Here is a 26,747-nt window from a genome sequence, read left to right on the forward strand (position 1 = left end):
ACTTGAGTTTCTTGTCTCTGAAAGGTGGCCAAACAAACACAAATAGAGCAACAAAGTAATCACATATTCACTAGAAAAATCAAGGTAAATTCAGTAGCATGGACTGTCACCAGTTTTCTCTGATCTTCACAGACAGATAGTGAATTAATACTATGTTCTCTAAAGGTAGCATCACTATCCAGGGGAGCTTAGTGTGTGCATCAAAATCAAGCTTTTTATGTTCTGTAAAAGGAGGATAAGATTACTTGACTTTCACAGCTTTTTAAATGGTGGCTATGATTACTGTGAATTTATGCTTGTGCTCATTTGGAAGAAAGACCTTTTTAGCAAGCATATAATGCTTTCTTTTACACTGCTGACCCATTCAAGAGCTTTAAGCAGCATTTTTGGGAACTTATATGCAACTATCAGCTACCTATCTAAGAAATTTTAGGTGGTTGTAATGGGGGATATATCAGCTCTTTTTTTGTTTCCTGTTTTTGTCAGTTGTCTGTTACATATTGTGTACTTCACAAATGTGGTCAGTTGGAGTGATGCTGTTGGAAGAGGAGATCCTTCCTCCTCTGGAGCGTTGAAAGAAAAAGCTCAGAAGAGTGACAGCTCTGAAGCCCAGAGAGCCTGGCTGGAACAGGGGCACCAAATGGAGCTGGTGCCTACAGTGCCTGGGCAGTAATTGAGCCTGCAGTCAGGGGCAGAGGGGCAGCTTTCACAGGGGATGGGCACAAATGACAAAGGACCTGAGAGGACTTTGCATGTACTGCTGGTAGAAAGGCACTGAGTGAAACAGCATCTGCCTGCAAAGATACAGCAGGTGAGGAAGAATTTATATAAACTTTTTGGGTTTCTATTCCATCTAGCCTGTCACATATTTTAAAAGTTAACTATTCAAGCTTCTGTTCTATTAATGTTTGACTTTTCTTTTCACTAATCAAAAGCCTTCTGTCTTCTTGTGGAGCTTGCTAGAAAAAGACAGTACAGGCACATTCACATCACAGCAGTGCTTGATTCAGGATCTTGCCTCAAAGAAAGACCCTGAGTTCAGCACTTCCTACCTAAGATTGTCAGAATTGCAGTAGCCATCCTTTCCATGTTTTTTTCAGTTGGAATCTGTCTTTGAAATTTAATGGAAAATAGATGAACACCCGGGGGATTTTGTGTTTGTTTTTTTCTTTTTTTTCTGGAGAAATGGAAACAGTTCCACATCCGGAAGAAAGAAACCTCCCAGTTCTTCATCATATACAGTATGTGGGACAAGGGAACAACAATTGTCATTCAGTGACAATGTATGCAACAGCTCAGACATATATATTGCATAAAATGTAATCTTAAGAAGATCTAAAGATGAAATTTGCAGACTAAGTGGAAGCTATGACCTTTGATCTCATGAAAAAGTTTAAGTCAGCTCTTTCAGGTTGCCATCCTAATCTTGTTACCAAAAAAAGGGGATAGCACTTCCTCTCATGTAGCATATTTCCTTGCCTGGTAACTATTCTCAGAGCAGCCAGTAGATATTGTGGAGCCAATCACAAATAAGAAAGTATAAAAGAAGCAAGAAGGTAAATAAGATATCCTGTATGGCAACAGTGGCAGGACCAGCAGCATGCTATTATTGTTAGCTACATGATACAGATAAATGTCAGCATGTCATGTCTTGAGTGGCTCTCTGGTAGGCTCAGATAAGAAGGAAAATGTTTGTGATACTGCTTTCATCAGGCAGTTTTGAAGCACATGCCTGGAGAGGACATTTGGTCTGTGGGACCAGTCTGAAGTTGGTCTGAAGTAAACAGCTGAAACTATATAATAGCTTGCATGTATCTAATTGATTCTACTGATTCATTCCTACTGTGCTGCATTATTAAATAACATAGACTACTTATTTATATTTCAGACTTGAAAAATCCATGTGTTGTATTGGATTCTAATTGCTTTTTTCTGTCCTTACAGTTAAAGGTCTTGTAAATGGTGCAGTGAGCATGTGAATGGCCTCCCTTCAAACCAGGAATGTAATTCCCAGAGGCATAAGAAGCAGGGAAAACAGCAGAGTAAAAAGCACGTCCTTTGAATCCCATTTTTCATCTTCACTTCCAGCAGACTAGAAACGAGGAGTCACAGTCAAAAAGGGTCATCAACATTTTGCAGATCTCCCAGTTTGGAAACTGTCTCAGGAATGGAAGAGCTAAATGGGAGGTAATTAAACACCAGGACTGAAAGCATCTTGCTGAACTCTGGGGTGTCTAAGCCAATAGCAATATAGCAACAGCAAAGATCACATGATGTGATCTTTCTCTATTACATACACAGCATAGTTAATGAGCACATGCACAGTTCTGCTTTCCTAAATGCCAGACTCACTGTGCCTGCACAAGAGTTTTATATATGAGTAATAAGTCCAGCACTTTTGGAAGCAGAGCTTTATAACACCACTTGCAGCCAGGATGTGCTCATAGCCTGCTCAAATCCTACTTCTTGTCTCATTCTGCAAAGCATCCAGGAAAAGAGGCTGGCTGCCTGCACACCACTGCTATTCCCAAACCTGCTTTGTGCTGAGACCTCTCTGTGCAGGAAGGAACAAGCTGCTTTAAGAATAGCTCTGAAGCCAGAAGAAAGCTGCTCTTAGCTTATATCTTTCTTCCATCTGTCAAATGAGAGCATGTGTTCCCATTATACGCTGGGAGAAGGAGCCATACACTGAGCATCCCACACAAAACCAATCCTCTTTCTTAGATAAATTCTGGGATAACCTAGGATAATTGTCATTTAAATAAAAGCACAACTTTTTGAGGAAGCCACTGAGAAGTCACCCGCATGTAGGTTTGGGATGTGAAATATCTGGCCAATGCTCCTTACGTTTTCTGTGTAACCTAAGTGGGACTAAAATTTTGTGCCAGGTCTGTTATTACTTTCTTAGTCAATTAAGCATACACTGCACACAATTCTTTTCACAGCATTAATTTTGTTCTGAAGGTAATTGCAGCTTCAGCATCTTTTTATATGTTATTTCCACTTCTCAACATATCTGAACTTCCTTTCAATAAAGCATATAAAATCCTCCTCCAAAAATCTCTTGATTTAATTTTTTCATACAAGAATCTTAAATGCAATATGAAACTCTGCTATGAAATTTGCTTTAAGACTGATGTAATGTATAAAATATTTCAATTTCAAGAATTAATTTTGCAAATTATATTTCTACCAGACTGTCTTAACCTTATATTATTAAAATAGTCCATAAAGTGCTCTAGTTAATATTAACATGAAACTTGAGTAACTTAAATTACATTAAGATGAGAATTAGAGCTACAAGCCCTAATCCAACAAAAATAAAGAGTAGTTTGGAAAGAAGCATACTATCCCAAATGTTTCAATCCTACCTGCCTACCGGTGAATACACCATTTTTCCCTCTTGTGAAATAATATTCTCAAATAGAATATAATGGGAAAACATTTTGAGAAATCCATACCCTTTTATACCTGCATAACAGACTATAAAATATTAATCTATATTTGTCTAAAATGTGGGTATTTTTCCCTATTTAAAACCACTTCAAGCTCCAGAGAATGGTTCCTAATCAGGATACTGGTGTTTGACATCTACAAATTCATGACTCTTCAGGAAGGTAGCAGTTATGAGTAAAAAATTTCAGCTACTAAACACCTGTTGCATTTCCAGGCTGCAGAGATGAATATGTATCAGATCAATAAAAAGAGCTTTTACAAAAGGTATTTTAAAACCCTGATGATAGATTTGTTGCTTGATTTTTACCCTCTTAACTTATTCAGTGCTGCCTGGGGCTTTAATGAAGTGTTGTTTGATAGGTGTTTTTTAAAGCACTTAACTTCCACCTCAAAATATGAGTGAAAAAGTATCTCAGGAACATTATTAGTAAAACTAAAAATAACATCATTAGCAATGTCATTAAGTAAAAAATGCATGGAGTCATCAAGACTTAAATTAAATGAAGACCAGAAAAGAGGTACAAACAAATAAACAAACTAACAGAATTTTTATCTAATGAGATTCAAATTAGTAAGACTCCAATTATGGTTTGAGGTCTTAATATATTTAGATGGCATGCACTATTTTGAATGCAGGATGACACAGCTGAACTTATCAACATACAAATAGACATACAGCAATGTTTCATGGTTTGTTGAAGGATGTGAAAGTGTTTTATGTATTTAGCAAGCTGTTGTGAATACAACAAGGGCGTGTTACATTAGATAAAACTTCCCATGATCTTAATTTTTGGGCTCTATAATCTGCCTTCAAAAGAGCTCAGTTCATATAGGAAATGATGTGGTTTTACTATGTAAGTTCTCTTACATTGCTGAGTCAATTATGTGGAGAAACATGATGCACAGCTTCAGCTTGCAACTGCATTTGTTTTGATGTAACATTCTTGCATCAAAGACATGTTAAAAATGTGGTCCTTAGGGACTGCCTTTTTAGCTCAACAGGGAAGAAGCTAAAAACTATCTCACCATTATTCAGCACATGCTTCAAGCCATCCTGTGTTAATATATATTAACAATTGATTCATTAATTTTGAAGAATGTTAAAACAAGACCACATGAAAGCTTATCTCTTTAAGAAGCATGAGAAAGTATAAATACATTGTCAACTACGAGCTCAGCTAAAGATTACAAAACCTTTTTTTGAATGATAATATTCCTGAAAAATTTATAGATTTTTAAAAATTAACCTTTCATATCTTTTGTAATACATCAAATGCTTCTCTTAATACCCTACTTCTTGTAACATTTATCTCATTTGTCTAATATGGTATATGGAAAATGATTTTTTTTAAGGCTCTTTGGTGTTTCCATGCACAGACTCACATTGCAGTATGTGTGGATTGACTATCACCTCCAGATACAGAAATTGATTCACAACTTCTGATTTTCCCATACAAAAAAACCTTTGTGCTCTTTTACAAGTCATCCATCCAGAAAGCCTTGATGCATCAAAAAGCCTTTTCCAACAATATCCGCTTCATGATCTAAACTGAAAAATCCTTTAATAACTCTTGTCATTCTCCAGTATTATGAAACTTCAAGTGGACTAATCTCTATTTACCACAATTTCTTCCAACATGTTGCTACCAGAACATTCAGTGCACTTTACACTTGATTTTATTCCTGCCCTAGTATTTTGCACAAAGTATCAGCATCACACGTGACAACCTTCTGAGCCCTTCTGGTGTCTGCTATTTGTTGTTCATTCTTAAAAAATTTTCCAAATTAAAGTAGTAATTTTTCATGCTAAGTCCACTATCTCTTGTTTGGAATTGTAGTAGAAGCCTCCAGTGATACATTCTGGTATGCAGAATATTCTATCACTGATCTTAAAATCTAGATTTTAAATTGACTAGCACTAAAAATGACTGAGAAAATGGCTTCAAGTTTTCTGTCTGCAGCTGAGAAGCAAAATTCATATACATAGCAGAATATTAAATATGCAGCCTGCAGGAAGTCTCTGTACCTCACACAAAAGTCAAGTATTAGGAAAACAATCTTTCCTCAAATGCTTTTAAGACTACTTTGATAAGGGGCAAAGTATTTCTAGGGCAACTCCAATGTTAAGATGGGTGTTCTGGGATTCATGGACAGCCTTATTTATACACATGTAATGGCAGTCTGTAATTAGGCTGAAAGGCCAAAAGTAATAAAATTCATTCTAAACAGCCATCACATCAAATCACAGATTTTACTTTCCTTTGCTTTGTCAACTACATCTGTACAAAGGGAGTCTGTGGGTCTCGACAGCGACAAGAGTCCAGTGCATTGACATTATTTTATGCTATATTTGTATATGCAAAAAATGTGTCTACAAAACCAGTAGAGCTACATCTATCTCCATTTGAAAAAGTGTTTTAAATAATGTGAATACTGCAAGAGTTAATTCCTTCACTTGCATAATAACAGAAGCTATACCTTTGGGAGAAGCTGGATTGCTTGGAGTATTCTCTGTCTGTGCCCAGAGTTAAGGATTCCTATTTCCAAGAGATCCTGGTCCTCCATCACGTTGCTTCCCTAAAAATGGGAAAAAAAGGTGGAATAAAAATTAAAAACTTAACAGATGCCCTCAATATCTTGATACAGGCCCTTCTATCACATTTAAAAGAGAACATTTTGCTTAACTTATAGCATCTGACAAGAATAATAAAGTACTGATGATTGCATTCATTTTCACTATAAAATATGGTGGCAGGTGCTTGAACCCATGGACTATTTCTACACTGCTGGCAGCACTGCTGGTGGAAAAATTGTAGCTCCCACTCAAGCCAAATGCCAGATGTGAATGCTCTTTCATTTGGAACCAAGGACATGACTACAAAATTGTTCAGAAACTCTACATTGTTTCACTTCACCTCCTACTTCACCCATCTATTTATGACATTAATTTTTCTCCAGATTGAAAAAAACCAACACAGAATAAGATGAGGAATGTTGATAAGGATAAAATTATTTAGTTCATTGATAGTAAAATGATGAAGAAAGGGACTGGCATCAACAAACTATACAGTCCCCATCCCCCATTTAACTGTACCAGTTCAATCCTAATTTTACTTGTCACTGCTTTTATATTCCTGCTTGTGGGCAGGTCAAATAGTTCCAAACATTCAAATAGCTGAAAAAGACCATCTGTTCAAATAATACACAAAATAATTTCCCAGAAAGTTAATGAAATAAACCTCCACAATTCAAGTATCTCTTCATAGGAGTTGCTAGCAGTAGGAGCTACACAAACAGGACTATACAATTCCTAAATTCAAGGAGTCTGATATCACCTAGTAAGTCCAGTGACTACTGAAGGAAGCATTGGAAGCACGATAGTGGCTCAAAAGTGGAATTGAAGACAATGATCAAGTCAGGATTGCTGGCAATCTTGTATTCTTTTTTGCATTTATAGTTTCAGAAAAAACCTCAGATTTTAAAAAAATATATTTTATGTTTAAAAAGTTTCTAACTATTACAGATGAAAACAAAACCCAAAAAAACAGATGACCTGTCCTGATCTCTTAGCCCTGTTGGAGTCTCACGACACTAACTGGCTAGAAGCAAGAATTCTTACTTGTACTAATTTAATTTGATCACTAAATAGGTGTTACGTGAGGAAATCCATGAAAACTTCATCTCTACCTTTCCATTTGATTGCTGCTTCTGACAGCACAGCCCTTAAGAAGTGGCAAAAGGAAAAGCAAATAGGCATACAACAGAACATGCTTCAATGCTTTGCTCAGTCAGGGCTTAATAACGGATATGACTTCTTTCTGAAAATAAAATCTCCTGTCCCAAAGCAGCATGGATTCCTTTCAAAAATCACCATAGAATACAGAAGACTTCACTCTGTTCAGCTGCTAAATCTTCACCCTTTTCAGATGGACTGATTAGTTTACAGGTGTACCCCTGAGGACTCTCAAGTGCTGCTCCACGGAGAACCCTGCAAAATCTAGGTGATGTCTTTTCAAGGGAATTGAGGAAACCTGAAGCAATCTGTGTGCAGCATTCAGAACAGGGCAAGCAGACACCTGCTCTACAAGGAGAAGATGTGCAATGATGCCAGTTTAAGAAGAACACCCAATATAAGAATGCCTGCAGCATGGGCTGTGCAACCAGTGATAGTGATTAGATGGGGGTAACACCCCCTTCATCTCCCTGATAAACACATAAAAATTATAATTTCCTCTTTCTTCCTTTCTCTTTTAAATAAGCAAAAGGAGGCTGTAAACTTACAGGAAAGACTCTTGAAAAAAGCCATCCATTTTCGGCTGGATTCTCCAGTGGCTGGAAATAGCTGGCATAAATGGATTTAAGGGAACAGAGCCAACTGAGGACCAGTCCAAAACAAAGACTATACATTTCCATTCATTTTAATAAATGCATCTATTTTGTTTGCTGCTAGTGCTTTCACTTCATTTAACAATTTTTTAGATTTCACCTTCATTACTGCACGATGTTTATACACAATCATGGTGTACTCATCACTGTTTACTGGTGCCAGTAACCTTGGCATACCTTCAAATATTACCATGTTTAAATCTCAATTAAACTAACAGGCACAAGAAAAATATTTGCACATAGTTGCTGCATCACAGAGAAATAATTATTTTATTAATTCTTTGCTATTGTTTTTTCCTTATGTATTATTTAATGTATTTTTTTAAAGTATGTCAAGGTTGCAAAAGCAAATATTTAAAACTCAGGAAAGCCTGGAACTCATGTTGCCCCCTCGTTCCCAGTTTAATAAGGCAACAACCTTGTCTTTGAATATGCTCAGGTTTTTAGAGCTTTCCTGTGTCAATGTTAAGTGTCAACAGTAGCAGACACTCATCCCTCCTGTAAAACTGATTTTATTGTCTTCTGCCATGGAACTAAAATAACTTCTCATCTTTCCACAAGAGCAAATCAGAGTAATTTAGATACTCAGTGTAATCCACTACTGCTTAGCATAGAGGAATAAACTCATAGCAGTAGAAAGCTGCTGTTTGATTTGCAGAAATACCTGTGAAGAGAAAGAAACAGCCTATCCCTCACAGTCCTGTCTCCCTAGTATCTGCTCAAATTGCCCCCTTAATCCTATTCCCTGATTTTTTTTTTTACCTGATTATTCCTCTCGTGCTCTTCCAGTCTCTTTCCATAGGATCCTATATTAAGAGTGAAGAATACCTAACTTGCTTCTGCTACAAGGGCAGTAATTCTCTCCCTGCTCTTAGCTTCCATCTATTATAAGCTGGACCAAATGTAACCTCAATTAACCTTAGACATGACATGGTAAATGCAATTTAAATTAATATGAATGCAAGACTGCCTTGTCACATTATTTCATCCTTAAAAAAAGTTGAGCTACATTAGTTGAAATATTCACCAAAAAGAAATTATCCTAGTAGACACCTAGAGAATTTGAGTACAAAGATTTAACTTTTATATGCTTACATGTAAAACAGGTTCTTATAACAGGAAATATGGGACAGCAATCTCTACTGATCTTATTATGCTTTCTGTAAGGAAAACATAAGAGACTTTCTGATACTGTAGTTTCTTAAGTCTATAGAAAAACTTAGTTGGAAGGAAAACTTCTTAGAATTAAAGCCATAAAAACACATCAAAATCACTTATACAAGGACAGATTCAGATCTCATTCATTTCAGCCTACAGTGTTGAAATTCCTGTCTTATTAATGCCTAATAGTCTAATGAACTGGAAAGATCCTTCTTCTGAAGTTCCAGTTAGGAAAGAGTGTATCTGAAATCCTCCACTCCCCATATTTGTGGTTCTGCACAACTCCCAGGATCATAATCTTTTTCCTTGTAAGTGCACACAGGAAGTTAATCTCCTGAGAAAGAAGTAGTTTCACAGAACAGTTGGGCTCAAGGACGAAGGAAAAACTGCATGTGGGAGACTGGAGGCATATGAAAAACAACATAATTTTAAAAACCCAGAAATTTTGCCAAATTGTGAGATAGTTCCTATAAATGAGTTCAGAACAAAATGCATAATGATTCATTATGGGATAAAGATGTCACTGGCATTTATTTGGGTTGTTCAATACAAAATCACCTCTGGCATTCTCCATATAAATACAGTCTTTCCAAAAAATTCTGGATTGGACCTAAGCATATGCATTCCACCTTCTACAGGAACAAAAGAACTCTGAAGATTTGTCCCATAAGTTAACAAAATATTAAACAAATTATTAAAATTACAGGCATGACTGTATGTTTTACATTCCTCCTTTTGTACCTATGTTTTTAATTTTCCTTCACATATTTTTTGTGCTGGAGAACTATCATGAAAAATTCTAATGTCTGGTTCTGTCACCTAAGTAAAATGGTACAGAAGCTTTAAAATAGCTGGCAGATGTATCACTAGACTTCTCTGGAAATTCAGCCACTGAAATTGGAAGAGATGAGCTATGAGGAACAAAATGACTGAAAAAAGAAAGAACAAATGGACTTTTAATTTAAAGCTTTCTTTCTCCCCTACAAAGGAAAAAGACTTGCATAAGAAATAGATGATTTGGGGGACTTTTGGTTTTAGGCTGGCACTGCCAACTTAACCAGTTCTTTTGGTGCTCATCTGTGTCAACAGAGGAAGATAAGTAGTAAATCGGGTACCCAAAGCTGTGTAAGTGCTGCTGCTTAACAGATTGAGTCAAAGTCATTCGCTGTGCAGCCATTATTGAGACCAAGGTCAGCTGGAGATACCAAGTGCTCCAAGGTAACAACAAGGTAACAACAACTTCTGGTAACGCTTTGTGTTTCTGATATACTGGAGACTGGTTTGACAAAGAACAGGATTGGTGTGGGTAAGGAAAGGATGACTTCTGAAGTAAGTACAGGGTTGATGGGGTAGCAGAAGAGCTTGCATCACTCCCAATGTGCAGGGAGCACTTTACACTCTCCTTTGCCCCCTCCCAGTCATCCATGTAGTAATCTGCTGCATCATCAAAATAATGAGATCAGAAGAGACTCTGAGGAGCTGGTACAGGTTGCATCCAGGACGCAGCAGTGGTAGAATCATGGTGTATGTGTATGACAGACAGGGTCTGGTGGGTGTTTGAAATGCCTTGTCAATGTCTCTACCAAAGTGTACTGCACTGAGCCTCACCCTGATGGACTGATGGAGACCTGGGCACTGCAGGGGCACAGCTGGGGCATTTCAGTGGCAACAGGCCTCATACTTTGGCTTACAGAGCTGCTGGAAATATGGCCTGGCAAAGAAAAGAAAATCTGCTGGGTTGCACACTTAGCTGGAGTATCCAAGAGTACCATAATTCCTGTCACTCAGGAGAAGTGGGAGTAGGGCAGGAGCAGATGGGAATGTTCTTCCATTACCCATGGTTGAAGACTGAAGTCAGAGACAGAAAACTCAGCTCAAAAGCACAAAAAAGCTTTATTATTTCTTACTTTATCTGATCCCAGATGCATAACTGGTGGGAGAATAAGGACTGTTACAAAGCATATCCTCAACAGCTCACTTAAAAAAGCCTCCTCAGTTGGAATTTATTTGTTTCTCACCCACCTAACCCTAATATCCTTCCAAACTGTATCCTCTTGAAATAGTGGACATCTAAACTGCCGTCTGGCTGGGAACAAATTAAAGACCTCTCACAATGTAATTAACAACACACTGAATAACCAAAACTTTTCTTTTTCATAATCTAAATCATAAGCCAAAAGGGTTTTTTCAACACAACACAATTTTCCCACAAGATAAAATAATGTATTTCTTAGACACTAGCAAGAAAGGACTAGAGAAATGTAGCTTTCAGTAATGAGCATTTCTTGTTATTAGTGCAAAAATTTCAGGCAATGTGTCACATATTTAATTTCCAAACAAGAACTGGCAAATTATCAGAATTTAGCAAGCTTCATTATAAGTGAAAAGGTTGCCTCTCACTAGTATTTCCACTGTTAACATGACAACAAGATCTATAAGAATGATTACAGAGTTAAATGTCCAACTTCTACTTTCAGGTCAGAAATTTTTCAGATTTCTTAATATACAGCAGACATTATTTCATCTAAAAACCTGACAAGACTTTGTTAGAAAAATCCCCTGCCGAAGCATGGAATTTTGTCTTGGGAGAAAGAGATTGATTATAAATTATGTTTGGAAGAAAGGACCAAACAGGTTGCAAAATAATAATTTGATAACATTCTTCCAGAATTAACTTGCTGTAAAACTATTGATACTCATTCTCAATCTTCACCTTGCTCTATTTCAAGTCTTTACATTTCTGACTTTCTTAGCAGTTAAAAAACCCACAAAACCAGAGAAAACTGAAATAGAATTTTCCATGCCAGTGTCATTTAGTCAGGAAGTAAAAACAAGGTAATACTAAAATGTTAACTAAAAAAGGCCATTTCGTTCAAAGATAAGGGTGGGGTGATAGCACTTCTGTGTACAAATTCACAACTTGCATAAAAAGTGGTGATTTAAGCAAGGCCAATTTTTAAAGGAGTCCCTACAGACCTGAGGTGCATATGACTTAAGCTTTAAAGATCTCCCTCTGGTTCACATTCAGCTCTTACAGAAATGAACCTGAAACAAGCAGTGCCATCTAAAGCTTTTCAAATATTGACATTCAAATGATCATAGAGTCACAGACCTTTCACACAACAGGAAGAGTTAATTGAAGTGTAGTGGTAATTAAACAACACAGATAGCTGGGACAAGGATCCTTGTAGGAAGAATTTCTGCTATTTTTATCCCTCCTTCTTGTAGCACTGATTCATTACAACCAACACAATTGTCACACGCAAATTAACTCCACAGATAAGGTGGCAATTGAAAAAATTACCTCTGATGTCACACTTGGCCCACTTAATTACTAATGCTGTGGACCCAACTCTGTCTACCTATTTAGTCATAACAATTCAATAATATAATTATTAATACTTACCTAAATTACATCTTAATGTCTTGAATGTATATTGTGAAGATAATTTCACTTCATTTGAGTAATGAAAATTCCAGAGAGTCTTTATTGCACCATTATTCAGATTACTTGCTATAAATGCTGCTTAGCTTGGATGCTAAATTTCTCAAAGGACCCACTTTAAAAATCAATATTACTGTGAGCTAATTAACAGACTTCTAAAGTCTCAGAAAAATATTCCTTTCTCCAATAAGGGTGTAAGGCTGTGGAGTGCAAGAAGGGGCAAAGATAATATTTTCAGACTTATCAAAAATGTTAAATACCTACTCTGTAACATGAAACATGGAGTTTTAACCAGCTAACACTGTGGTATTGTAACAAATAAAGAGGTGATAATAAAATAACAAATTAACTTTTGTAATAAAATTTGGTGGTGATTGCTGCCCACCAACATGCCTTCACTAACAGCAAACTGAGTCTGACAAATTTGGCAGCCTTCTGCAATGCGGTTACAGCACTGGTGGATAAAGCACTGAGGAACAACTGACATCTTCCACCTGGATTGTGCAAAGCATTTGACTCTGACCCACACAACATCCTTGTCTCTAAGCTGAGGAGGCATGGACTTGACAGATGTGGGTAAAGAATTGGTTGGATGGTTGCATTCGAAGAGTTGTGGTCAATGGCTGGATGTCCAGCTGGAGAGCAGGGATGAGAAGTGTCCTCGGGGATTGGTGCTGGGACTGGCACTGTTGAAGATCTTTGTCAGCACCATGGACAGCAGAATTGAGTGCATCCTCGGCAAATTTGTCACAATGCAGCTGACACCGAGGAAAGGGATTCCATCCAGAGGGACCTTGGCAGGCTTGAGAGGTGGGCTCATATGGTCCTCATGAAGTTCAACAAGGCCAAGGGCAAGGCCCTGAACGTGGGTCAGGGAAATCCCAAGCACAAATGCAGGCTGGGCAGAGAACAGATTGAGAGGAGCCCTGAGGAGAAGGGTTTGGTTGACGTGGGTGGGCAATGTGCACTCACAGCCCATAAAGCCAACCATACCCTGGGCTGAATCAAAAGAATTGTGGCCATTTGGTCAAGTGGAGTGATTCTGCCCTTCTGCTCTGCTCTTGTGAGATTCCACCCGTGTGCTGCATCCAGCTCTGAAGCCCTCAGCACAAGAATAACATGGACCTCTAGTCCAGAGGAAGGTCATGAATATGATCACAGGGCTGGAATATCTCTTCTATTAAACTAGGTTGAGAGAGTTAGGATTGTTCAGTCTGGAGAAGAACTATGTGATCTTTCAGGTCCCTTCCAACCCAACCTATTTTATCATTCCACAATTCTGTAATTCTATGATTCTGTGAAATGTAAAAATTCAGTTCACTACTCAGTGTCCTATAGAAGTACTTCCTTCCCCATACTTTTATCAGCTGTAGTCATGTGTTTTAAAATGTGAGCCACCCAAATCACCCCAGAGAGCACAAAATGCAGAGTCAAAGATACTAAAGTTCTGGGCAGGATCCATACCTCAAAAATAAGTTATTCCCAGAAGTGGCCTGTCAGATAGCACCAAGGAAAACATTCCCAACAAAACATGTAAGCTTTCACACTTACACCCTAAAGTTACGACTGACATCTTCAAGCACTTGTTCACCTCCTGCCTGCAACTGAACCCTTCTCACACTAGTGGCTTTGCCTGTGGGCTGCCTGGTGTTCAAGCTCCCAGTTCAGAGCAGACAGAGCAGGTAGGAAACCACAACAATCATTTGTGGGAGTCTAGAAAGTAGGCCCTCCTCTGAAATGTCATCAGGACTTGATGTGGCAGGAAGTCTCAGAGCATGCCCAAGGCAGAAACAGGAGCACAACACGAACTGGCTGCTGCTCTTTCTTAAAATGTGTCAAAAGGAGGAAGAATGGCTTTATCTTTCTTTCTCATAAAACAGCCCACCTGTTAGAGGATTCATGCGGAAGGCAGGAGATCAGATTTACATATCTTTGTCATACTCAAATTTCCCAAAAACAGAAGAAACCATGCAACAACTATTAGGAAAGGGAACTCTGGGTTTGAGGAGGAATTGCTCATTGGTCCTGCTGAAACTAAATTGTTGTGAGGTTTAGTCAGTAAATCAGAAAGAATATTATCCTTTAGATCAGTGGGCAGCTGGTTGTGTTAAATCAATCTTCTTGTGCAGTTTCTAGAAATGTTTCTGGTTTATATCCAGTGACTGCCCAAAAAAACCCCAAAAACAAACAAAAAAACCACAGAAAAAACCTAAAATTTTATTACTTTCTTTCATCTGAGTATCCTAACTTCTAAGCTATAGGCTTATGCCTGTGTTTCCATTTGAAAGAACAATGAAGCAGATGTCCTTAGCCAAAGAGTTGATTCACATGTCAAGATCCAGGGAGCAGGACAGGAATTCCATCCTCCAAATAGTGTCTGATGCAGGGATGCAAGTAGAGGCAAAACTTTCAGATATAACTCCAGCTTCAGAGCATCTCACTGTCCTCTGCTTAGCATTGCTCACACTTTTTCTAATTGCCTTTACCTTCCTGTTAAGTTATGCACAGTCTTATTTGCCTATTCAGTAGCAGATATCCTGCTCCCAGAAACAGGAACTCTGCAGTCAAACATCATGATGCTCACAAATTGCTGCAACTCACTGTGTTTTTATTACGATCTTGGAGGCCTCACTTGGCTGATTTTTAGTGCAACCTGTGTGCTGCGAAATGGAGGCACTTCCTAACTGTCAGGTGCCCAAACCATTTTCAGGACCTAGCTGCTAGTAACTGGAGGTTGTTGGGTTGACTGAAATGGCTGGTTTGTTTAATATTACTAAATATAATAAAATACAAAGCTGCTCCCAGGAATGAAAAATGCTGGAAAATTATGATATTTTCTACATACCACTTGTTGCAGAGGATAGCCACTGATTTGTTATGTTTAAATGTATTTCACAGTCCAACATGCTGCTTTTGATATGCAGCTGTGCAGCAAGGTTAAAAGGTAAGAGACATTGTGAGATAATAAGAAACTGGACTATACTACCTTTCTCTAGCTAAAAATTAATGAACTTCATTTGCAGTTGTTATATTGAGAATCATTTTAACATATATTTACAGATTGTTTGCTAAGGCAAGCACAAGGGATAGCAGGATTGAATAATGTTTTGTCATCTCCCACTGCACACAGATACCTTTTACATGTGATTTTTCTTATACAAACCTCTGTGATTTATTTCCACAGTATGTACAGAGATATTACTAGCCAAATCCCTGAGGCCCAAGAGGTAAGCGGAGATGGTTTCCATTTTCTTCAAAACTCTTCTAAAAATAAGAGAACATTTGATTAAGGGTTGACATTTTTCTTTTCTTCCTTTGCTTGTTCTTGTAATTCATTTCACATGGGAAGTGGGCTGTGTTTTTCTTATCCCTTCCAACTCAGCAGCCAGGAGGCTGGCTTTGCTGGCCCACTCCCGTCACCACGGCAACCAGCGGATCGCTGTGATGCGATCCCATGCGCTTTGTGTCACTACACTGTGCTATTCTGTTCTCTGTTCTCCAGTAACCATTTGGGAGAGGAAAGTCAATATTCCCATGAAGGAGGATTGATTATCATTCCACTGGTCATGCTGGACTGCTGCAACACCTTAGGATGTGCTTCACTTCCCATGCAGTGACTTCAGGAATGATTGGCTTGCTCCATGAAGCTTATGTTCAGCACCAAGCATACCCTGCTCATCAGAAACATTGCAGAGAATCTGAACTGGTCCTGCAGTTCAGAAGCATCAGTATGACCACACTAGGTGAGATTAAAGGTCTCCCTAAATCATTGCTTCAGTGTTTCTGCCATTGGCCAAAACTGCCCAGAAAAAATATATCAAGAATTTAGCTTATATATTTTTTTTTCACTTGTCTTTGGGCGAATTTAACATTAAGCACACAGGCATTTAGCTACACCAAAGACTGAGTGATATAGATATATCTATATATACCCAGCAGGAGGAAGACCTGATTTTCCTAAATAAAAATCTACCATAAATTTGAATGGATACATGAGATCCAGCAGTTCTTTAGCATTTTGAGGAAACTGATTTACCATGCCTTTTCTAGACTGCAGCAAAACATGCCTGCACTGCAAAGCTCTTTTCCTTTTTTTTTTTTTTTTTGGTTTTTTTTTTTTTTTTTTTTTTGGTTTTTTTTTTTTTTTTTTTAATGTGTTGCAGAGATGACAGAAACACAGACTATTTTTCTTACCAATTGACATTGGGAAGATGTATTCCACAAGAATAGAAGTAAAAGCACACCCTTCCAAACTGTGTTGTGATGGCAGACCCAAACTTGTAGAGATCATGGAAGAAAAGATATTTCAGAATCATCCCCCCATACTTGGCACTGGTGAGTCACAACTCAAATTCTGTGTCCAGTTCTGGGCCCTTCATGACAAGAAAGACTCGGAGGTGCTGGAGACAGTCCAGAGTAGGGCAGTGGAGCTGGGGAAAGGGGCTGGATCACAAGTCTGATAAAGAGCAGCTGAGGTAGATGGAGGTGTTCAGCATGAAGAAAAGGTTGCTCCAGGTGGACCTTATTGCTCTCTACTGCAGCCATCTGAAAGGAAGCTGCAGCCAGGTGGGAGTCAGTCTCTTCTGTGTTACAAGCAATGGGGCAAGAGGAAATCCCCTCGTCTCAACTCGCACCAGGGGAGGTTAAGATTGTATATGAAGAAAAATTCCTTCATTGGAAGGGTTGTCAAGCATTGGAACAGAGTGCCGAAGGAAGTGGTTGAGTCACAATCCCTGGAGGTATTTAGAAGACACATGGATGTCGCACTTAGGAACATCATTTTGCAGTGGACTTGGAAGTGCTGGGGTAATGCTCGTACCTGATGATCTTAAAAGTATTTTCCAAATTAAATTATTCTAACAGAGTCATAATCACAGACTGGTTTGGGTTAGAAGGAATCTCCTGTCTGTCATGGACAGGAACAATATGAATATTACTCAAAATCCCTTTCAACTTGATGAATGAGTCCAAAGAATGAGAGAAACACATTCTATATATGCTAACCATATCTAAACAGAAAAGGATCCATTTTGGAAAACAACTGGGTAGCCACTGATATGCAAGAAGTGCACTCTGGAGTGATTCACTACATTTCTCTGTATTTCTTTTTCAGTTCCTGACTATATGTTTCTAATATTACACAGTATCATTTCATGTAGCATGGTCCAGCTACGTCAGGGATAATGCAGCAACTGTAACCCAGAACCTATTAAAAAAAAGTGGCTACCACTTTGTAGCTGTTGTCTGGATCTCATATATTAACTACCACAGGCTTCAAAATAGTTTGCCCACAAATTTTAAGTATCTTGCCACTGAAGAATAACATTTATGATTCCAAAACCTAAAAATAAACAAGCACATAAAAAAAATAAACAGATGCAAAATCAGATTTCTGGTTGTGCAAGCCAGATAGCAAGTTGCCTATTTTCTGTCTGCCTTTTTCCTTCATGTCTGCTTCTTTTTTCCTGTGCAACTTATTCCCAGCCCACATATTTTAAGAAACAGTTCTAATATTGTGACCTTTCTTTCTGTAACCATTCTCTGCTTTATTTACACCTTTTCACTCTTTCGCAAATGTTCTTGTATTGTTTATCTCAGATACAACACAAAAGCAGTAATTAGACTACAATAGTTCTGTGATTTCTACCAATACCCGTGTAGTTAGAAGCTACAAATGCTCACACAAGATGTCATTTTTACACCACCCTATAAATTAGTTGCATATCTAATGGCAGACACAATCTCTTATTAGCAGTGAATATAAGGGGAAAAAAAATCCACCCTCCTGAAGAAGCTTGTTCAGAGAAATGAACTATGTAACTTGTGTTCAGCTGAACCAAATACTGGCTGTGAAACCTAAAGTCGCATATTGATCTCATAGATATAGTCTTAGCACCTTGAGATAACCCTCTGAACTCTCCTTCCTGACTAGCAAACAGTATTTATCTTCAAGAGCCTTTTCTATAAAGGTAAACATCTGTTTTTTGTCCAAGGGGCTGATTATTCTTCTCACGACATACTGTGTGTTCAAAACTAATGAGAGGACAGCTTGTTATACTCTTAGGATAATGTTAACTGCACACAGATAATTCAGTTGCAAAACACTGTGGAAGGATTCTTCACCATTGCTGCACAGCTGATTTTCAAGGTGTTGGGATGTCTACTGTCAAAGTCCATTAATCTGGCACTCTAATACCTCATTCCATCAGTCACAAGGAAACTTTCTTGCAAGCCAGTCCACCACCTTTTCTGGTGCCCCTCTTCCTGATGCTATTGTAATGAGTGTTTCCACCAATCCCTTTCTATACAAGGATATTGCATTTGACAAATAACTAGGGATCCTTTGGAGCCTCCTCCTATCCTAACTCAAGTAGTTTACTGACACTTTACACATTACTACAAGAGCTAGCTTTTCCTAATTTAATTTTTCTTTGCAGTAAAAAATCTGCTCCTAATAGTTTGGCAAACACTTATGAGTTTCCCTTGTCCCTTATGCCTCTGGTATTTGGTCCAAACAGACCAGCGCTATCAACAAATTGCACAGTACAATAGTATGCTCCTGATCTGCTGAAACAAGATTGTGGGACACTGTGACTTCACTTGATATAATTTCTGGATTTCAGTACACCTTCCTAAAAGAAACAGTCACTTCAACAAATAAAACAGACAAAACAGGAGTTACTAATCCCACTACACATTATAGAAATGTCACGAAGCTACAAAATACCAGACTGTAGATTGTTCAACATTGGCTAACTACTCTTCACCCCAGGTTACATATCCCACATGGCACCAAACACACACTATAATTATATTTCTGAATAATCCAAGAATTCAGTACAAGAGGATAGATTGTACTTGGAAAATAAGCCAGCTGATATTTCTTCTTTTAGCCTTTATCATTCTCTGTGTGGGTCCCTGTCTTATATATAGTTTCCCATTGAAGACCTCACCAGTAAGAATGACTCACTTTCTTCAGGCATTTTTAGACATTCATTTAATTAATATTAGATAGCTCCAAACAATGATTTAATGTATTTTATAAGACTCCATCAAAGGAAGGTAGCAATTTAATGCCCATTATATAGATAAAGAATAAAAGTATAAAAAAATAGGGCTAGAATGTTAAAAAAATTCCAATATATTAGTTCTCAATGCATAAATGCAGAGATTGCTTTCTTCCATTTCAGTAAGTACTTAGTATCTATCTACATATGTATTCAAGGGACAACTGTAGTTATATTCAGTTTTAGCTGTGAGCACTCGTACTTCAGCAAATAAAAATCTGCTCCTTCCCTTTGTCATGTGTATTAAAGGATTTTGAGTGCAACAGTTTTATCAGAAAAGTTTGTCACAATTTGTAGCTAGCTGTCCAGGTAAATAAGAAGCCTGAGATACCCTGGAAAGTGGAAAAATCTGAATAACATGGAACTACAACGCATGCTGGAAAGAGTGGCCAGCTCTCTGCAAGAACTCATTGTAAGCCCAGACATGCAAGTCAGTTTTCACTCAGAACCAGCTCTGTTGGATTTGAGGTGTGAGTGACAAGAACATCACTGTGACAATTATTCAGTTAAATGTCCCCCTGCTTTTCAAATCAAGTAAAAATGTTTTAGGTCAGTAAAAGAACTTGGATGTGAAGCAGACATATCCTGTCTCCCTCTTTGTTTTCAGTTATTTCATCTCCTTTTTTCCTCTCCTTCCCATCTTCTCTTCCTCCCTTGGTCCCTCCCTCCTTTGATTTGGAGACCAAAGAAAAGAAATATGGTGATTTCTACTTAGGAAAGAGGGAATGGAGAAAAGGAGGACATGGGCAGCATAAGAAGAGTCCAGCCTGCAGGAATGGTGAGGAGAAAGATCTCAGAAACCAAATGAATTCTGGGGGAAAGGGTACCTCAGAAATAAACAGAAAGGAAGACTGATACCCAGGCAGCTCCAGGGGAGACAAGAGGAATATTAATGAACTCTTTCTGCTATGAGTTCAGTTTATAGAATAAAATGCATGACTTAAAGATTAAAATAATTATAAATTACATTTAGGAAGCTCATACACAGAAAAAAAAGTTCCTGACTGAATTTTAAAAAATGATTAAATTAACTATTAAATACTTGTTTTGCTACTCTAACTCTTGCCACTGACTTAATTCAGAACTGAACTGAAGGTACTCAGTGAGATTCCTCAGGTAATCTGGCTACCCCTGACTCCCTCCTGAGAATGTGTTCTTCCCAACTAAAGGTACTTAGAAATCTGAATGTCAAAAGTTAGACACAAGCAGATAATTATCGACAAGATAGCTCAAAATACACAGATATTTCTATCCCAGGATCCTCTCTTGATTTCCTATATGTAGGCCAGCAAAGTTATGTAACTTCCCTCAGCCAGATAAGGGAATAGAGAGGCATTTTCTCCAAACTTGTAATTCAAATCAAAAGCTGACCTCAGAGAAGACCCTTAGATATATTGTCCTATGGATTCTCCATGGACCAGGCTGCTTCTGCATGTCCTAGCAAGTGTTTTCTTTATTCTCTTTTCCCTTGAGTCTCCATTTCTTATTTTTGAAGAATGAGGGAAATCAGGATGCTTTTTAAACAAACATATATTTGAAGCAGAGTTAGGAGATAGATGGAAAGCAACCATATAAGCAGTGAGAGAAAAATTTTCTGACAAAAAGCTTGATATTACTGAGAGTCATAGATTTGTTGGTATGTTGGTTCTTTGGTATAATATTCCACTCTTGCTACATAAAGTAATTTTTCTGAGCAGAAAATGAAGATCTACTATTTCTATGGGCAATAAAAAAAGTACTTAAAAATCAGAGTGTCAGGAAATAAAAAGCTCATGGACAGAATAGACACATTTCCAAATTCCAAGGGAGATGGAAAACAAAATAAAAAAACTTGCAGTGCCAATTTGTAATTCCTTTCTGGCAACAAGAGGGATGCCTAGGGAGTTCAGAGAAGCTAACAGAGCTATAATATTCATACTATATTTAAAAATGGATCAAGGCTAAAAACCAACTCAGTTGTGCAATCTTTTATCCTAATGCAGCATAGCAGCTAAGAACTGCTATTTCTTTTTAAACGTCATCTTAACTTAAAGAAATGGCCATTCTATGTGATTAAAATGGGAGCTGTTTGGAATGAACGAACCTCAAAAAGTGAAAAAGCTGGGAAATAGTTCTGTATAGTTCTGAAGAACAGAAGCTAGCAATCATTTCAGAAATTTAAAAGCTGTAACCGGCTGCAACAAATAACATACTTTTTCTTAGTGTAAACTGTAAGATACCAGTGAATAACACACAGGATTTTTCCTGTTCTTTCTGAATGCAAAGGGGGATAGTGCACAGAGAGTCCACTCTGCTGCTTTTTGCCTGCTAAGTAGGCATTCAGAGAAAATAACATTTCAGATTTATAATGGAAAGTCATTTGATAGGTATTTATCCAGTGTATTTTTTTTCATGATATTCTAGTTTTTCATTTTTATTTACTTCTATTTACAGTAACCTTAACCCCCTACTTCTGTCACCTGGACAAATATTTTAGCTTTTATATGTCAAAAATTCCATCTAGGTCTGGACTTTGGACCAAAAAAAAATTTCAAATAATTATTATCTAATCAAAGACTTCCAACACAAACCTAAAGCAGGTATGGTACATCTTGCAAATTTAACCTATTGTTGTCCCCATCAATAATGTTATTAAAGCATTCAATAATTCAATTGAATAATTAAATTCAATAATTTCCAATAATTCAATAAAATACTGCATAAGATAGACATCTGAAATATGAGGTTTCAGTTAAGTCTAGGGCTGCATTTGCAACAAGTGCATGTGCCCCCAGTTTCATCAGTGCTAGCCACTCTGAAGAAAATACAGTGTATTGCTGCATGGAGATTTTATCCCACATGCACAATAATTGGGGTTTAATGGAAAATATACAGAATAGAACATGTGCCATAATGAATAAAATGTCTGAAGTGCTTAATGTAGTGTTTTAAAGGCTACAGAAGTAAATTATTTGGGGATTAAAGTAGCATTTGTATTTCTTGTTTTACTGAAAATGTATGTCAATATGGACTGGGCTAAGAACAAGACCAGAGATCAGGTGTGAATATCATGTGTGGCCTTGTACTTACAATGAACAAAAGCTTTCTGTTAATTCAACCAATTATGCATATGTGGAATAAAATAATAGTTTAGACACAGCAGCTTGCTTTGTCTACACAGGACCTTTCTCTTACTTTCAGCAGATTTAAGAATTTATATTTTGTTCCATGTAAAGTCACGAACATCAAACTTTCTTATAACTGAGTGTTTTGACCCTTTGTCTGTGAAGCACAGACCAAGTTTTCGGAGGTGACTTCTGATGCACACTTTTCAGCTTCTGAAAACATTGTGACGAAAGTGTTTCTAATTGCATATATATATTTTCAGTTTCATAAAGTTATAACCTGAAGTACTATAATTTTATGTTTCTCACTCTTTATAACCCAGTTTTTAAAATGCAAATGCATGCTCAGATATATAGGTATTTGTTTCTAATGTTCGAGATGAAGAACACTATGCAAATGTATGTCACTTCTGAATGAGAAAAGAAGGCAGTTTAGGGGGTGGGTCTCATTATTGTTTTAAATTACTATTGGGCATTAGAAAAATAACAAAAGGTTTTATTTTAACTTATAGTTCTTTGAAGTATTTGCCCATTCATACTCAAATCTCAGTACCCTTAATGAGAAAATAATTTTGAGGGGAAAAAGTAGTAAAGAAACCTGTGTTGAAGAATCTATCATAAGGCTTGTGAATGTGAGGGGTGAACTGAGGCCACTTAGGTACTGTAAGTCTCCAGTTCTTTATTTCTAAGCATGTGGAAAATTTCATTTTAATGAATTACCTTCTTGTGTAATATGTGTATGCACAAATATGAGTGTGTGTGTGTGTGTGAAGAGACAGAATGGACAGCATGGTGATAAAGGCTACATGGGTGTCACTGCTTTTGTCATTGCCAAGGTTAAAACAGGTGCTGGGGTGTTGATACCATAAACAAGGCAAAAAAATCACCAATATGTGAGAAAACAAAAGATTTTCAAACTGAAGAACAGTAAATTTAGATACCCAGGAAATTTAGAAGCAGTCAGGCAAACTGTACCAGGAATGGCTTGCTTGCATGGCAATTCTGGTATATCATTCTAAATCAGCTTTTAAAAGATAGATGTAGTTTTACTAACAAAATTAAGCTTGTCTCTCTTGATGAAATTTTAGTGGCTTCCGACAGAAAATAATTTCTCATCAAAATTATGCAGGGCACAATGTGTTGTACAGTACATCTGTTTCTTTACTGGTTCCCTTTAAATAGTTCAGCTCCCAACTGCTGAGTTACTTCATTTAGCTTTATTCTCTTTCCATTGCATCCCATTGCAGCATTCTGTATACTTCCCCATTTTCCCTCCACCAGAGTCAGTGCTAATGACAGTAATTTTCTGTTGCCAGTAACACCACCATACATTTCCCCCTCGATTTACATAAAGGTCATATGGTGAATGGTTGAAGGCAAACAGCCCAGGAGGTTGGAAATCTATCCTGAGGAAGAACCCTGTGATCTGACATACATATTAGCACTACATTTATATTTTAGTTGTACTCTAATGATTTATTCATTCTCCAGAAGTTTTCAAAAATTACTGCTAAAGGATTTTGTATTCTCACTTCAGTTTCTTAGAACTCTTCATCAAACACCACCTAACCTATATGATTCAGATATTCTAATTAACCAAGTACTATTTTTTCTGTTTGCAATATGATTATTCTCACTCTTTCTCTTCCTCCAATTTCTCAGTGGTCTTCATTAACACTGTACTTGACTAATTGTTTTATTTTGGTCTTAATGCAAAACTAAAATGAATTTTATCTGATTCCAGCAGCAGTTGTATCTTATTAAATAGTCCTTTTAGCTATAGCATATTGATAAAAATTTCTCTGAATGCATCCTACTCACACAGTTAATGACATTGCATTTTCTCTTATTTCTTTTTTCCTTTTTGTATTTTGATTATTTATCTGCTCTTTCACAATGCATTCTTTCTTTATCTTATATTGTTTCTATTTTTTGATCAGCATTTATACTTGCTCATATAACTACCTGAGCTTTTCCTACCTCATCCGGTCTTCCTTCAAAAAGGATAATATGCCCAAGAATCATGTTTATTTCCAGCTATCTCTTTGTAGTCATTAATATTTGCCTGAAAACTCCTTCCGAATCCCACCATGCCATTATTTGTAATCAAGCCATCTGTACTGCTCTGTCCTTTAACTTAGTCAGGGAAGCCTGTCCTTGTTTGAAATTTATCAACTGTTCCAGATTCAATTTAATTGCTTCTTGTTAGACAATGTTGCTCTAAACCAGCAATACACACAACTGTATACTATGTTGCTTTGAGAATTTCTTTCATTCTGCTTTTTTTTTATAATTTAATTTTATTAAAAAGTATTCCTGTATGGAATAACTACAAATCAGCTGTAACTTCTTATTACATGCAGGATATTAGTTTTAAAACTGTAAATAGAATTAAAACCTGATTGTCTTGTGAATCTTCAGCTTTCTTCCCTGAAGCATAAAACCTCTTAGATTTTCTGCCTTTCTCAATCTTTAAATTTTCTGTTACTTTAAACAAGGTCTATATTTTGTCAAGTTTTCCACAGCTTTCATCAGTTATCAAGAACAACATCATACACATCACTCTATACACAAACATTTCTAATTCTTGAAGATTTACCATTGTTCCTTTTGGTCAACATAATCAGCTGGAAGGTTTTGGTCTTAAATAAATACATAACAAGAATGTTTTACTAGCAATACACCTGTTATTTTATGAGTTACTAAAACATCATGCTTCATTCTGGTTATTGGAGTCTTCATCCACTTTATCAAACTAGCTTTCAGATGAAATACTTGTGACTAGTTTATCATAAAACTGCATTTAGGGCCAATAGCCAATTCCTCACATATGTAGTCTCAAAATACAGCTCATCAGTGTTTGTACAGCAAAATGAGGCCACCCTCTGCACTAGGCAGGCTTTTAACTTAAACACACTGTTTAACATTGACATTTAACATATTGTTAGAACAGATGGGACTAATTCCAGTCCTCGAGTGTCGTATTCACAAATATATACCATGAAATAGTGTAACTGTTAGTGGTGACAGTACATGTGATGGCATTCAACATCTGGATTTGGCCCTCTGTTCCTAGGGAGGGTATGACTGAGCCCAGTACAAGGCTGTGTACCTTGGATAAGCTCTTTCTTCTAAGGCTGAGCTTAGCAAAATAGCAAGTACACACCAAGTGTCACTAACCTGAATGGCAGAGGCGAGTGCAAAGACATTCCACTCAAGATCCTGGCACCCGGATTGTTGACCAGGAGTGGGGCTCAAGTCCTGTCTCTCTGCCTGGTATGTACAACCTTGTGTGGAACAATATTTAATTGAAGATGGCCAAATATTCCAGAACCACCAGAGAAACTCTCACCTAAAGGTTAACTTAGCAGAACATGGCATATAGGCAGAGTGACCAATTCCTGATTATACCTTCAAGACACAATTGCTGAGACAGGTTTAGATGAAAACATGCTCCCTCTGACTCTCAAGGGATCCACCATACCCAGGCTATCCTAATGAAGCCAACAGTCTGTTTGGAGGTGTGTTCCTTATGAATCAGTCATTCAAGTGAAATACACAAAACCTTCGTCTCCTTGTTCAACAATCAAACTTTCCTAAAGTCCTTTATCTAGTGCAGGATCAGTCCCCAGCTTGCAGTGCTGTGTTTTTCACACACACCCATTACATATATAGATATAAAAACATGAAGCAGATTCCTCAAAACTCCCTTCCCATTGGGGAGTGAGCACTACCTCTCCCATAGCTGCATGCACTCACACAGGATGATGCTGACTTGCCAGAGAACTCAAGAGAGAACGACAGTGCAAGCTATTATTTACACATGCAATACTAGGTAGCACATTAATAAGCCCTTCTGTCTATTGACTAGCTTGAGGAATACCATGACAGAAGCATTAACAGGAGCATTTGGAATGGGATTATTTGTTAGACTTGCTGCTGTTGCAGGATGACAGGCACAATCTTCAACTCTGGCACCCACCTGAGCTCTAATTTGCAGTTTCTATAGTAAGAATTCCTACTAGGATGAAAAGGATCTTGAAGCCTCAGGGCTAGATGTTCTGAGGGAGAAGAAAAACCTCTAATAAAAATAATTTGTGTTTTGTTTTCAGTGAACTCTGTATGGAT

General features: G+C 37.5%; 1 protein-coding gene across 9 annotated transcripts in view; it reads right to left on the bottom strand.

Annotated features, from left to right (window-relative positions):
* Nucleotides 1-26,747, bottom strand: part of ANKS1B (ankyrin repeat and sterile alpha motif domain containing 1B) — a 397,248-nt gene that overhangs the window by 152,361 nt on the left and 218,140 nt on the right. For all 9 annotated transcript variants that reach the window (XM_077783569.1, XM_031507463.2, XM_031507479.2 and 6 more), the window contains one exon: nt 5,935-6,033. In XM_077783569.1, the coding sequence (XP_077639695.1) occupies nt 5,935-6,033 (99 nt within the window). The remainder of the gene's footprint in view (nt 1-5,934; nt 6,034-26,747) is intronic.

The sequence above is a fragment of the Lonchura striata genome, chromosome 5 (genome assembly GCF_046129695.1).
Source record: "Lonchura striata isolate bLonStr1 chromosome 5, bLonStr1.mat, whole genome shotgun sequence".
Taxonomy (NCBI): Eukaryota; Metazoa; Chordata; class Aves; order Passeriformes; family Estrildidae; genus Lonchura; species Lonchura striata.